The sequence below is a fragment of the Osmerus eperlanus genome, chromosome 24, assembly GCF_963692335.1.
Source record: "Osmerus eperlanus chromosome 24, fOsmEpe2.1, whole genome shotgun sequence".
Classification (NCBI taxonomy): Eukaryota; Metazoa; Chordata; class Actinopteri; order Osmeriformes; family Osmeridae; genus Osmerus; species Osmerus eperlanus.
The window spans coordinates 6,034,204-6,048,522 of NC_085041.1; the positions used below are offsets into that span (position 1 = coordinate 6,034,204).

At 52.1% G+C, this 14,319-nt stretch overlaps 1 protein-coding gene across 1 annotated transcript; it reads left to right on the forward strand.

Annotated features, from left to right (window-relative positions):
* The first annotated feature begins 6,409 nt into the window (after positions 1-6,409).
* On the forward strand, positions 6,410-11,765 carry ndnf (neuron-derived neurotrophic factor). The gene is made up of 3 exons (XM_062450926.1): positions 6,410-6,642; positions 7,543-7,667; positions 9,583-11,765. The coding sequence occupies exons 1-3, from the start codon at positions 6,410-6,412 to the stop codon at positions 10,989-10,991; spliced, it is 1,767 nt and encodes a 588-aa protein (XP_062306910.1). The 3' UTR covers positions 10,992-11,765.
* Positions 11,766-14,319: the final 2,554 nt, after the last annotated feature.

Sequence of the window (14,319 nt, forward strand, 5' to 3'; positions counted from 1 at the left end):
AAAGGCGACTGCCTTTGAAACGCCTTCCAGATAGCAAGAGGTTTTGTGGTTTACAACTCCGGGAAGTTAAGGGTTTCAAACACACATTTCAGTCAAGCCCGGGCTAGCGTGTTCTTTTAATCTGTTTCCTAGTTCGGCTGTATTTCACGGGGAACGATGAATGTCGCGTAAAACGGATGCACTTTTGCTTGAGGTTGAAAAGGACACGCGGAAGGCAGCGTCCGCAGGCTCTTGGTCTGGGGCTGAAATTCCGTGCTTTGTGCTCGTCACCGGGTTCCCATGCTCTCCGGGTGACGGAGCGCCCTCAAAAGACGCCAGACGCAATTCATCAATATGCGTTCTCGCCCCTTTCTACGGTGCTCTGCACAAACTACGTTCGCTACATTGGTCCTTTTCATTGCGTTCCTGACAATATAAAATGCTACAAATGTTAAGGGGGTAACTGTTTTGGGGCACCAGTGTTGTGTGGGTCATTTCCTGTGTGGAAAGTGGATGAATGCACCTGCGAGAACCGTTATCTTCGCAGTTCATCGTAGCCCAGTGACTCTGGACACAGTTTTATCCTCTTGGGTTAGAAAGCAAAGTATTAATTTGAGCTTTTCAGCCTTCTTCTTCAGATACGTTTGTTAGGACTAAATAAGTGTTTAATTCAGTGCTTGGTTAAATAATACTTGGTTAGAGCATTCGAAAATTGTGGTTTCCAGTGTTATGGAATATCTGAAGCTTTTGTGGAAAAAGGAAATTCAGGGCTATTCAGTTGAGATGTTTGGGAGCCTATAGTTTAATCATTGAAGATATTCTCTGACCGGGGAAGGACGGCGGAAAGATACTGTTACGCTTTCTTTCCCCTCGTCCGTTCCGTCGCAAGACTCCTGTTTTTCCGTTTCTGTCTCCGTGGGGTTAGGAGCTTCACAATGAGAGACAGACTGAGAATGGGAATTTGAATAACTGTATTTTATCGGCAGAGTGAAGCCCCACTGCCTGCCGTAGGCTACTTTCTAAGGAGAATGAACCATGAACAAAAAGTCTTAAAATGCGAAGGTCTTGTGTTGCATACCGTAACTAAACCGTCATTTGCATATGAACACCCCCGACTGAAAGAATTCCGCCAGTGTTGCCATAGCCATTATGCGTCCCGAGCGGTGACAGGCGGCCGTGTAGGTAGGCTACAGTCTTCCTCGAGTTGCCTTTGTCCAGTTTCGGTGTCACTTCCAGAAGTCGTTGGCGGAAATTAAGGACGTAGCAACAGGTTTTTACACCCTCGTTTAAATTATTCATCATAACCACACCCACTCCAGGCCCTGGCGCATTCACAGCGCAGATCTACCCATTATTCTCCCGTAAACACAGCAGAGACGGCGCCCTCAGACCCGCATTCTCTGTGCCACCGAAGGGCCGCCCAGTACGCGCTCACTTGCCCGTCAGAACAACACGGAAAGTGATTGACTCATTTCACACCACATAGCTCCGGAGCTCAGGCTCCTTTATACAGTGTTTGGTCGGCGGGTGAACGACTTTCCCAGGGGGTATTTTGTGTGCTAATCGGTGTGATCTCCCCCTCCGCCGCCGTAGTGACAGCGATGAAGACCACATCAGTCAAAAGTCCCACCCCCCACCTCTCATTTGAAAGACTCATTTGTAGTGCGGTAATAGCGGGTGCCCCCTGCGGACCTGACCCGCTCTTCGGAGAAACATTCCTGGATGCGGCCTCGACCATAAAACCGAGAGGTGAGACGGAAAATAGCGAGGCCCCTGTCTGTCCGCCGGTGCTGCGCCAGAACGTCTCTGCGGCCTGATGATGCGAGTAGTTGAGAGAGTCTTAACTGCGCGTGATGATTTGGATGGCATGAAGACAGAGTGAGAGTGATGATGTACACTTATACACATGCTCTGGATGACAGGAATGTGATGGTGTGGGAAAACACACACACACACACACACACACACTTACACACACACAGGCCACACACACACGTATGCACACACACTCAGACAGGCACTCACACACACACCACAACCCCCTCCCCCCCCACACACACACACACTCCATCACAGACTAAATTCCTACCCTTGGTTGCGCTCCCCGAACCACAGTCTCTCTCTACCAATTCATTAATGAGCTGTTTGGCCGTCCAAGAGCACCAGACCTGCTGTGGTCTGGCCCTGGATACAGGACAGGGCTCTGGGCCCTGGTTTCATCTCAGGTTGTGAGCCCTGGTCGCCTGGTCCCCCCCCCCCCCCCCCCCCCCCCCCCCCCCCCCCCCCCCCCTGCCACGGTCGACCCCCCCCCACCCCGGTCAAAACCCCCCCTCCTCTTTCCCCTCGTGAGCTCTACCGTGACAGTGGTGATGGAGGCCCTCCACAGGCTGCATGGCTACTGTAAATCAGCTCTGTGGAGAGAGAGAGAGAGAGAGAGAGGAGAGAGAGAGAGAGAGAGAGAGAGAGAGAGAGAGAGAGAGAGGAAAGGAGAGAGAGGAAAGGAGAGAGAGGAGAGAGAGAGAGAAGGAGAGAGAGGAGAGAGAGAGAAGGAGAGAGAGGAGAGAGAGAGAGAGCGAGGAGAGAGAGAGGGGGAGAGAGAGGGAGAGATAGGTAGGGAGAGAGAGAGAGACAACAGCAGTGAATAAGAGAACAGTCAGAGTCTCCAGGCTCTCGGCTGCCAGACGGCCGACAGGAGGAATCCAGAGTGTCTCTTTATTTGTGTTTGAAATGAAAGTGTCCTTTCTTCCTGGCGGGCTGATAATGAGCACCATGTGGAAGCAGACAGGAGGTTAGCCGTCGTGACAGAACAGGAGGGAGGCTGGCCTGCCGTGCGTGTGTGTGTGTGTGTGTGGGGGGGAATAAACACATACAGCTTATGTATACACACATGCACACGTGTAGGTAGACGTGAAGCACACCGAACCACAGGCATGCCCGGACACACACACACACACACGTACACAGAGAAACATGCACACACACACATACAGAGATACATTCACACACAGAAACAAACTCAGGTGTACACAAAACATGCAGGCATGTTGTGATGTTGGACAGTGGGAAGGCAGGACTGCTGTGTGTGTGCGTGGGCGTGTGTGTGTCTGAGTGCTTGTGTGTGTGTGTGTGTGATGAGGGTAAAGTGCCCTGTGAAGCTGTCATGTTATCCATCACTCAGAAGGACCTGCATACATGCTCGACACATGCTAGTCATCAAGCTGCACTCTCTTTTCATACACTGGCTGCTGGAAAAGTAACTCACACACACACACACTCAGTCACACACCCACGCACAGACACAGACACATAAACAAACCAACATACCGACCCTGGTCAAAGAAGCTGAGCCGCACGAACTGAGCGGGGCAGTTTATGCAGCGTAATGACCGGGCGATTGGCTTACGACACGGACAATCAGGTGTGCGAAGCCCTCTCTCTCTCCCTTTCATCTTGTTAGTAATGGACTGATGGATGATTCTAACAGAAGTGATTGATGCTGTTTCAGAGATTGCCTCCATCTGGGTCGTGTGTTCGAGTGTCGTTCCCTTGGCCGGGTGTTGTGTGCATAGCTAATGTTCCACAGGACTGTAATGGCCGCCTTAGCGCTGTGCTAACGTTGTTGTTCTGTGGGGGAAGGGCCAGGGCCAACACTCCCTCTGCAGCTTAAGTCCAAATAATAATAATGATGTGTTCATTTAGCTGATGCTTTTATCCAAAGCAACATACATTTGAACCTGCAACCTCTTGATCTGCAGTCAAATGCTCTGGGAGTCCCCAGCCCACAACTTCATCCCCCAACCACCAACCACCAACCCCAACCCCAGCCCCAGCCCCCATCCCCCAGCCCCCAACCACCAATCCCAACACAGTTTTTTCCCCCCACAACCAAAAAGAATTTCAACGTTTTGAACAAAGTCCACTCCGGAGTGAAACTGAAAAGTAAATGAATATATAAATAAATAAAAAAAGAGGCAGCAAAACAAAGTTGACACGATTGTGGCCGGCTCTGCCTTCAAATTATCCTCCCCCAAATTACCATCATACATCCTCCCTAACTCTAATTAAACATTAGACTTTATTTGTTCCAGATGCAGTGTTTTGAAGTTTTATTTTGGTAAGGCAGCTTGCTGGTCTGAGAATGGGTCTGGCTCTTGGTCCCAGGACTGTGTTCAGCCTTCCAGCCTCCCAGCCTCCCAGCCTCCCAGCCTCCCAGCCTCCCAGCCTCCCAGCCTCAGGGGTAGAACAGGGGTAGTAACAGCTCTCCATTTAATATGCAGGTGTCATTTTCCAGAGCCGGGCCATGCATGAGAGCTGAGTGTGGGACTGGGAGGGTGTCACTCTGGGGTGGTTGGTGTCCACGTGGCCGTGCGACACGGCGCTGGTGTCCCTCTCTCCACCTCTGGCGAGGAGCTGTCGTCCACGGAGATCGAGTACGGAGGTCAGGTATCAGATGTTGGGCTGGAGTGCGTATCGAGTGTGTTTCTTACGCTGGAGGTCAGACACCCACACGCGCACACACACACACACACACACCACTACACACAAATACACTCACACACTGGATGGGTTGGTGTTACTACAGTCCCCTGATCAGAGAGAGAGAGCGCCCATATCTGATGACATCACCGCTGTTTGGGATTGGTGCAGCCGCAGGGGCCTGTGTGTATGTGTGTGTACTGTATATAAGTGTGTCTGTGTAGCTATGTGTGTGTGGAAGGCTGGATGTGCGTGTCTATGTGTGTGCATATGCCTGTACACGTGTGTGTGTGCTTGTTTGTGTATGTACTGTACGCGTGTGTGTGTTATGATGTGTATGAGTGTGAAACCTGGTGTCAGATCGTCAAACCCGTCCGTGTATGTTTGTGTGCATTGCGTTCACGTGTGTGTGCAAGTGTTTTTCCGTGTGTTTGGAGACAGAGAGAACCTCAGCCCAGAACATGCCACCTCGTCGCTGCCTGGTGTATTAATAGAGTCATCTTTGTTCCGGCCGACACGCTTGTGAAGTGGAGAAAGACAAGCAGACAAGACGAGTCTGAGATAAGGATCTCCTCGAACCTCAAAGCGCCACTTAGAAGGCTCTCCTCCCCCTTCCTGTAAAGGCGGTGGGGGGGGGGAGGGAGGGAGGGTGGGTGGGGGGGGGTCTGCTGTCACGCCTCCTCGCTGGTCTGTGTTTAAAGAGGAAGACGAAGCCGTGATGAAGATTCGCGTAGCGTGGAGACATGGCAGTTGTAGACTACTTCCACACCTACTATCTGTCTGTATGGAGGGAGGGAGGGGATAGGGAAAGAAAAAAAGGTGTAAGGGAGGGAGGAAGGTAGGGGGAGAGAGGAATAGATGGCGAGAGAGTGGGAGACGGGGAGGGTGGGTTTGGAGGAGAGAAGGAGAGAGGGTGAGAGGGAGGGAGGGGAGGGATGAGGCCATGTTTGTACGACAGGACGCCGAAACGGGCCTAGAGATTATTCTGTATGAGCGTGTGTGAGAGAGCGAGAGAGATTAGCTGAATCCACTGGAAGAAAAGAGCGTGATCAAGGGGTGGGAAAGACAGAGGGGATCGAGGGCAAGAAGTGGACACAGAGAGAGGGATAGAGAGAGAGAGAGGGAGGGAGAAAGAGAGCGTGAGAGAAGGAGAGAGAGAGGTCATTAATAGGACACCTCTAGCTTGCAGTAAATGACAGTAAAGTATCTGGCTAAGCTGCCATCATTAGCCTGATTAAATCACCAGGGATTTGACTTCACCATCATGTGCAGCTGATGGGAGTGGATCAACAAGGGGAGGATATGGGATGGTTCCTGAGAGCTGCTGGTCTGAGGATGACCAGGGAGCTAGTTCCTCCACTCTGCTCACAGATTCACTCTGATCACTGACAAATATCTCCCCCTCTCCTACTCCCCCTCTCTACAACCCTCCTTCTCTCTTCCCAACCCTCCTCTCCCCCTCTCCAGAACCCTCCTCCCCTCCCTCCCTCCCTCCCTCCCTCCCTTCTACTCCCCCCTCTCTCCCCTCCTCTCCCCTTTTCCTCTTTTGGCTCCATGTTACCGTGTGTGTGTTTCAGGATGAAACTAGGTTGGGGCTGTGTGTGTGTGTGTTTACATGTGTATTCTAGGATTAGGCTTATTTGTAGAAGTGTGTGTGTGTGTGTGTGTAAAGTCTGTAGGCTGAATTGTGACAGTGTGTGTGTGTTCTATAAGCTGTATAGTGATGTGTGTGTTCTCCAAGCTGTATAGTGACCATGTGTGTGTGTGTGTTCTCTAGGCTGCATAGTGACGGTGGGTGTGTGTTCTCCAAGCTGTATAGTGACGATGTGTGTGTGTGTGTTCTATAGGCTGCATAGTGACGGTGGGTGTGTGTTCTCCAAGCTGTATAGTGACGATGGGTGTGTGTGTTCTCTAGGCTGCATAGTGACGATGGGTGTGTGCTCTGTGTTCCAGAATGAGGCTGTATTCAGGAACCCAGGCCTGGAGGCGGTCCCAGACCCAGACCCTGATCCTGGCCCCAGCCCTGGTCCTGATCCTGGTCCTAGGGGCGGTGGCCCAGAAACTTCCCACCCGGGACGAGGGTCTGTTCCAGATGCAGATCCGAGACAAGGCCCTTTTCCATGACTCCTCCGTCATTCCCGACGGAGCCGAGATCAGCGGATATCTGTTCAGGGACACGCCCAAAAGGTGAGAGAACACGACTTTTACAAACACGACCTTGACAAACACGACCCTTTATAAACACAATATTTACAAACACAACCTTTTACAACCGCGACTTTTACAAACACGACCTTGACAGACACGGCCCTTTATAAACACGATATTTACAGACATGACCTTTACAAACACGACATTTATAGACACAACCTTTACAAACACAGCCTTTGCAAACAACACAAAACCTTACAAGCAACACAATCTTTACAAACACTGAGCGAGTAGGTTGTCCCCAGTCAGGCCAGATGAGAGTTGAGTGAGCATGTCCATTCATCATCTGGCTGCTTCCTGTAAGTGGACTGGTAAACAGGAAGACACTGTATCATGTTTACAGATTCTGCAGAGGAATGCATAATAGATGAGAGAGTAATATCCATGTGAGCGGGTGTATGGACAGAGGCCAAGGCCAGTGTCTGGGTCTACAGCAAAGGTTCTGTAAATGTGGTGGTGGGGAGGCTGTCTGGGTCTAGGGCTAGGGTTGGGAGCTGGTGTTGGCCCATCATGGCAGGGTGAGGGTGGAGCCAGGGTTAGGATGGTGGAGCCAGGGTCATGAGGGTGGAGCCAGGGTCATGAGGGTGGAGCCAGGGTTAGGATGGTGGAGCCAGGGTCATGAGGGTGGAGCCAGGGTCATGATGGTGGAGCCAGGGTCATGAGGGTGGAGCCAGGGTCATGAGGGTGGAGCCAGGGTCATGAGGGTGGAGCCAGGGTTAGGATGGTGGAGCCAGGGTCATGATGGTGGAGCCAGGGTCATGATGGTGGAGCCAGGGTCATGAGGGTGGAGCCAGGGTCATGAGGGTGGAGCCAGGGTCATGATGGCAGGGGGATGGTGTAGCCCGGGTCTTTAACGAGGGTGTCTGGTCTTCACAGGTACTACTTTGTGGTGGAGGAGGACAACACGCCGCTGTCAGTGACAGTGACGCCGTGTGACGCCCCGCTGGAGTGGAAACTCACCCTGCAGGAGCTCCCAGAGGACGCCAGCGGAGAGGGATCAGGTACCTGGACACCCTGACCCAGACCCTGACTCCAACACTGGGATCAGGTACCTGGACACCCTGACCCTGACCCTGACTCCAACACTGGGATCAGGTACCTGGACACCCTGACCCTGACTCCAACACTGGGATCAGGTACCTGGACACCCTGACCCAGACCCTGACTCCAACACTGGGATCAGGTACCTGGACACCCTGACCCTGACCTTAACCCTGACCATAACTCCAACACTGAACATGACACCCAGCACTAAACATGATATACAACACTGACCACTGAACACAACACACAACACTGGAAACTGAACACGGCACCAAACACCATCTTGAAAGTGTCAAGTACCCCAAAACTAAATCAAGGATCAGAAGGGCTAACAGCTCTAACAGAGTTCTAACAGTATCCCAGTAGTCAGATTCAAGGTAGAGGCTATAATTACCAAGCCCAGTGCAAAGTAACCACATCTCAGCTACCAGGCACGGTGCAACAATAATAACATCTCAACTACGGTGCCACAATAATGTCTTAATGATAGTGTTCCTCGGTGCCTGATGACAGGAGAGTGTGAAGGAACCAAGGTTTGCTCTGGTGCTCTGGTCTTAGTTTCCACAGCTCAGAGGAACCGAGGACAGACATCCAGTCTACTGCCAACCCTAGAACTCCTCCGGTAGACCAACAGTCTTTCTATGAGACACGCTCGTTGTCTGAGGGAGAGAGCGGAGGTTCATAGCCTCAAATAGGGCTGGCTCCTTTTCACGAACCTTTTGCGAAGCTGTTTCGTGAGCTGGGTTCCTAATTTAACCACCTCTCAGTGTGATTGGATCAAGTGGTTCGCCCTATCAAGTGATTGAACACATGACGTGATTCGCCATATCAAGTGATTCGCCATATCAAGTGATTTGCCATATCAACTGTTTCGCCATATCAAGTTACCTTTCAAATCAAGTGAATGAACCAGATTCCTGCAGGACATGCTTGGACTGAGGACTCTCAAACAGAGTTGTCGCTCATTGGTTCAGAGACAGAAATAGAGAGAGAGAGGGAGAGAGAGAAAGAGAGAGAGGGAGAGAGAAATAGAGAGAGAGGGAGAGAGAGAAATAGAGAGAGAGAGAGAGATAGGGAGAGAGAGAGAAATAGAGAGAGAGAGAGAGAGAGGGGGGGGGGAAGAGAGAGAGAGGGAGAGAGAGGAGAGAGAGAGAAAGAGAGAGGGAGAGAGAGAGCTCTGTAAACACACAGACAGCCTAACCCCTCTGTCTGGCCGCCTGTGTGTCGCTCTCCCCCCTCAAGGTCTCGTCCGTGAGTGGATCTGTGAGCTTAGCTTCAGTACCACGCCGTGCTCTCTGGCTGACAAACATAATATTATGGTTCCATGACCAGTAGAGGTTCGAGCTGGCCCTGGGCCGGCTCATGCAGAGGCTACAAGGCATGTCTTTGTAAACTCTGCTTGCTTGGAGAGGCCAGGTGAATACCTGCCTGTGATCTCCGTGGATGTTTGGAGAGAAAACATGGATGCCGGCCGGTGAGGGGCTAATGGTCCGCGAGGCCCGGAGAGATTCACCATGACCCCATGACACATTAAAGAGGTTGTTCTTAGCACCTGTGGAAATTAGTTAACATCAGGTCCAAAATGAGAAAACACATTTTTCAAAACAAACCTCATGGGGAGTGAGAGTGGAGAAATAAGGTTTGGTCGATGGAATAGTTTGATGTCCGTGTGGAGAGATGACGTGCGTGTGTGTGTATGTTGGAGTGAGGTGATGTGTGCGTTCCTGTGCGTGCTTGGAGGGAGCCGATGTTGTGCGTGTGCGTCCCTGTGTGTGTGTGTTGGCATCGGAACCGGCGTGTGCGTGTTCCCGTGTGTGTGTGTGTCGGCAGGCATCTGATGGCGTGTGTGTTTCCCGTGTGTGTGTGTTCCAGGTGAGCCTGAGCCCCTGGACCAGCAGAAGCAGCAGCAGCAGCAGCAGGGGACGGTGGACGAGGGGGCGGAGCTCTTCTCCTACAAAGGCAACGACGTCGAGTCCTACGTGGCCACCAGCACGCCGTCCGGACTCTACCAGCTGGAGCTGCTCTCCACCGAGAAGGACAGCAACTTCAAGCTCTACGCCACCACCACCCCGGAGTCCGACCAGCCCTACCCCGAGCTTCCCTACGACCCCAGGGTGGACGTGACGGCCCTGGGCCGTACCACCGTCACCCTGGCGTGGAAGCCCACCCCCACGGGGCAGTCGATGGGCCAGCCGGTGCAGTACTGTGTCGTCATCAACAAGGAGCACAACTTTAAGAGCATGTGCGCCGCCGAGGCCAAGATCAACGCCGACGACGCCTTCATGATGGCGCCCAAACCCGGCCGCGACTTCAGCCCCTTCGACTTCGCCCACTTCGGCTTCCCCCCTCCCGACAACGACTTTGGCAAGGACCGGGGCGGCGCCGGCAACAAGATCTCCCGCTCCTTCCAGGCCAAGCCCCGGAACGCCGACATCGTCAAGGTGTGCATCGGCAACAAGAACATCTTCACCGTGTCCGACCTGAAGCCCGACACGCAGTTCTACTTCGACGTGTTCGCGGTGAACGCCGCCACCAACACCAGCACGGCATACGTGGGCACGTTCGCCCGCACCAAGGAGGAGGCGCGGCAGAAGACGGTGGAGCTGAAGGACGGCAAGGTCTCCGACGTCTTCGTCAAGCGGAAGGGCAGCAAGTTCCTGCGCTTCGCCCCCGTCTCCTCCCACCAGCGGGTGGTGCTCTTCGTCCACGCCTGCCTGGACGCCGTCCAGGTGCAGGTGCGCCGCGACGGCAAGCTCCTCCTCTCGCAGAACGTCGAGGGCGTCCGGCAGTTTCAGCTGCGCGGCAAGCCCAAGGCCAAGTACCTGATCCGCCTGCGAGGGAGCCGGAAGGGCGCGTCCACCCTGAAGGTCCTGGCCACCACTCGGCGCACCAGCAAGCAGCCGTTCCCCTCCCTGCCCGAGGACACCCGCATCAAGGCCTTCGACAAGCTGCGCACCTGCTCGTCCGCCACCGTAGCCTGGCTGGGGACGCAGGACCGCAACAAGTACTGCGTGTACCGCCGCGAGGTCTCCGACGGTTACGGCGAGGAGCAACGCCGCCGCGAGCAGAACCAGTGCGCCGGGCCGGAGACCCGCCGGAAGTCGGAGAAGGTCCTCTGCAAGTACTTCCACAGCGCCAACCTCCAGAAGGCGGTCACCACGGAAACCATCACGGGGCTGGAGGCGGGGAAGACGTACCTGTTGGACGTTTACGTGGTGGGGCACAGCGGGCACTCCGTCAAATACCAGAGCAAACTGGTGAAAACCAGGAGATACTGCTAAAAGACTCTGAATAAATCTATTATAATTAAATCTATATATATGAAAAAAAAAAGTTTATTTAACTCTAAGTGATATTCTACTAAGGAGTGCGTACAGACTGAGGCAGCCAGGGAGCCCGTGGCCCAGACTGAACTGTTCGTAGAGAGAGATATCAACCTGTATATTTATGTTTACATTTCGTTGTGGCGTGGCGAGCGACCCTGTAGCCCGATGAGTTCTGAGACCGCCGCCGCGATCTTGGCATCTCGGTGCCAACCTCTAGACAGAGCTTCAAACAAGAGCATTCTCATTCCCCTACGTCTGTGTTGTTGCTGCATGACTTTTGCGTTGTATTGGTTTGTTCCTCCAGTTTCAATTCAACCCGCAGAGATCCCAACCCCTGTATAGTTCTCTCCCTGGATGTATACACGAAACGCTGAGGAGAAATTTAAATTATTTTATACTTTGTTTTGCCTCTTGTTGTTTCTTTTTTTGTTGTCGTTGTTGTTTTTTTGGGGGGATTGATCGTGCGTTTTCTATTGACTCTTTGCTCTTAGGAGGAGTTGTGGGAGGAGCTTAGGAGGAGGTTTTCCAGTTGTGGGAGGAGCTTAGCGTCCGTTGAGACATTCCTGTGTGTATCTCAGCCAGTGTAGGCCCTAGAGTCCGTCTGTAAATGTGTTGTGTGCTGAAGGCCTGTGTTGTCACTGTATCACTGTGTCTGTCACATGTACAGAGTTGTCCTGCCAATATTCATGTACATAAACACTAAATATAGACCCAGTAATCCCGGTGTCACCCAGGGTGTCGCGTTCTTCTCTCACACATCACACGATCAAAGCCACAGGCTGCGCATACGCAGCATTCCCAATATTGTGTTTATGGATTTTGCATTAAGCCCCGGTTACGTCCGCATCAGCAGAACCTGATCCCCGGGCAGAAACGATTACGACATCCAAGAAGAGCATACTCCCCAGACAGCATGCTGATGAATAATTCAAACCAACGTATTTCAATCTCCTCAGACACCTGTTTGGTGGAAAACCGCTGTGAGGCTGAGTGCTTCTGCTAGCTAGACCTGGTGCTACATGATGATAATGGATTCATTTAGCAGATGGTTTTATCCAAAGCCATGTAAAGAGTGGGATTTGGGCCTGCAACATCTTGAGCTGTCGACAAAGGTTCCAACCACAGAGCTATACCCATCCCTGTTTAAGAGTGGGTGCGAATCAGTGTCTGTCGGACAGTGTGTGGGTGTGTCAAATGCCCTACCACTGAGCTGTACCTATCCCTGTGTAAGAGTGTCTGTGTATGTGTGTGTGTAAGAGTGTGTGTGTCAAATTCTCTCCAACTGAGCTCTGCGTACATCAGGCACCTGATTTAGCTCTGTGGATCAGAGGTGACTGACTCACTATTTCAGCAGCACATATATCAACTGCAACGAGGCTCAGAGGAGAAACACACGCATCTACACCCACATCCACTCACATACACACATCTACACACATCTACACACACACACACAACCGTGCGCACACACATGCAGGTCTACACACACGTGCATGTAAAAGCACACGTCCGGCAAACACACGTCTACACACACACACACATTTATACATGCACGTCCGCACACGCACACACACATACACACACATGAAAGGTGCCAGTCAAACCAAGGCTCAGGGGAGACAGAGGAGCTGTCCTCTGGTTGGACCCTGGCTGACCAGCTGCTGCTTGTGAATCTCCAGGTGTTTACACCTCCATCCCCCCTCCTGTCTCCTGCTAGCCCTGCTCCATCCAGCAGCCCTGGGTAGCCCTGCTCCATCCAGCATCCCTGGGCAGCCCTGCATAGCCCCGGGTAGCCTTGTGAAGGCCCTGCAGTCCAGTGAAGGGATGCTAATGAAGCTGGCCGCTGGGCACCTGTGTGGTCAGAACCACACAGACCTCCATCTTTTTTTGTCTGTGTAAGAGTGTGTGAGAGTCCGTGTGCATATCTGCATAGGTGTGTGTGTGTGTGTGTGTACACAGTGTGTGTGTGTGTGTGTGCGTGTGTCCCTTACAGCCAGGTCTCCTTCTCTACCAGGGAAAGAGGGGTGGAGGGGGAGGGCTTGAGAGAGAGGGGGTGGGGGAGGAGGGAATGGGGGGTGGTGGGGGGAAACATCAAACAAAAGGTGGCCAGAATCCTACATCTACAGTCTCAGGTTTGGGCATTACAGTAAAATGCACACTTACATTCGGAAAAACCTTGGAAGGAGCCATCTCTGTGTTAGTCAGACTGAGGTTTCCCTGCAGTGAAAATATTTACTCAAAAGTAAAACCCTCTGAAAGTATTTATTTCAGTGCGATCCTCCGCCATGTTCTAAATGTGGTTTCTGTTCCTACTGGCTCAGAGGCCCTCCTTTGGCAGTAAAAGGAGCCAGCGTTGGGTTCCAGAACTCAACTCCAGGCTTGAGACACTGCGGTAGAATTGTTGGGGTCTCAGGGATAATGTGTACTGGGATGAGGGAGAATGTGTACTGGGATCAACTCCCTGGAGAGAGACAAAATCCTCTGAGAGATATTGAGAGGCAAAAATACTGCAGTGTTTACTGTAAAATACTGTACTGTGGAAGTAGTTGTTTGGCCTTTCTTCAGGATGTAAACACACCCCAGTCTGGTCTCAGTGGTGTGTCATGAACCTGGGAGAGGGTCTATGAAGGATGAAACATATCAACTCATTCCAAAGGCTCATGGGCTCACCCATGAGCCTTTGCATATTTTGCGGAAATAAATTGCTCATATGAGGCTTCGGGGTTCTAAACAGGTTCTTGGGTTAAAATAAGGTTTTGGCGTTCTAAGAAGATTTTGGGGTTCTGGTGTTCTAAACAGGTCCTGGGGTCCTAAGTCTTGTTGAAGTGCTGTCCTGGTGGTCTACGTTTTCAGTGTTTAAACAGTTTCCCTGCTGAAAGAAACTCATTCAAACTCAAATGACTCAAATTAACCCCGAGAGATTAGCCTTTTGTGGTGATTCATTTACATTAGACTGAACAGCAGGCCCTCGGAGATCTGGTGCGTCCTGTGTGTGTCTGTGTGTGTGCACGTGTGTGTGTGCATCAGTGTGTGTGTGCTTATTTGTGAGTCTTCCTGTGTGTGTGTACGTGTGTGTTTTCCTGCGCGTGAGTGTGCGTGCGTGAGAGTGTGCGTCAGATTGTTTGAATGTGTGTATGTGGGCGTCTTCCTGTGCGTGTCTGCATGCGTGTGCGTATGTATGTGTATTTTCCAATGCGAGTGTGTGTGTGGTCAGTAGCAGTCGGTCTGGATCACCTGGGGGGACCAGTGAAAGCTGAGTGAAGGTTAATGGGTCAGGAGGTCC

Bases quoted from the DNA above. Each gene is read 5' to 3' on its own strand.
- ndnf (XM_062450926.1), top strand. From the start codon at position 6,410: ATGAGGCTGTATTCAGGAACCCAGGCCTGGAGGCGGTCCCAGACCCAG. The intron at 6,643-7,542 runs GTGAGAGAACAC...TGGTCTTCACAG, and splicing joins TTCAGGGACACGCCCAAAAG to GTACTACTTTGTGGTGGAGG. The intron at 7,668-9,582 runs GTACCTGGACAC...TGTGTGTTCCAG, and splicing joins CGCCAGCGGAGAGGGATCAG to GTGAGCCTGAGCCCCTGGAC.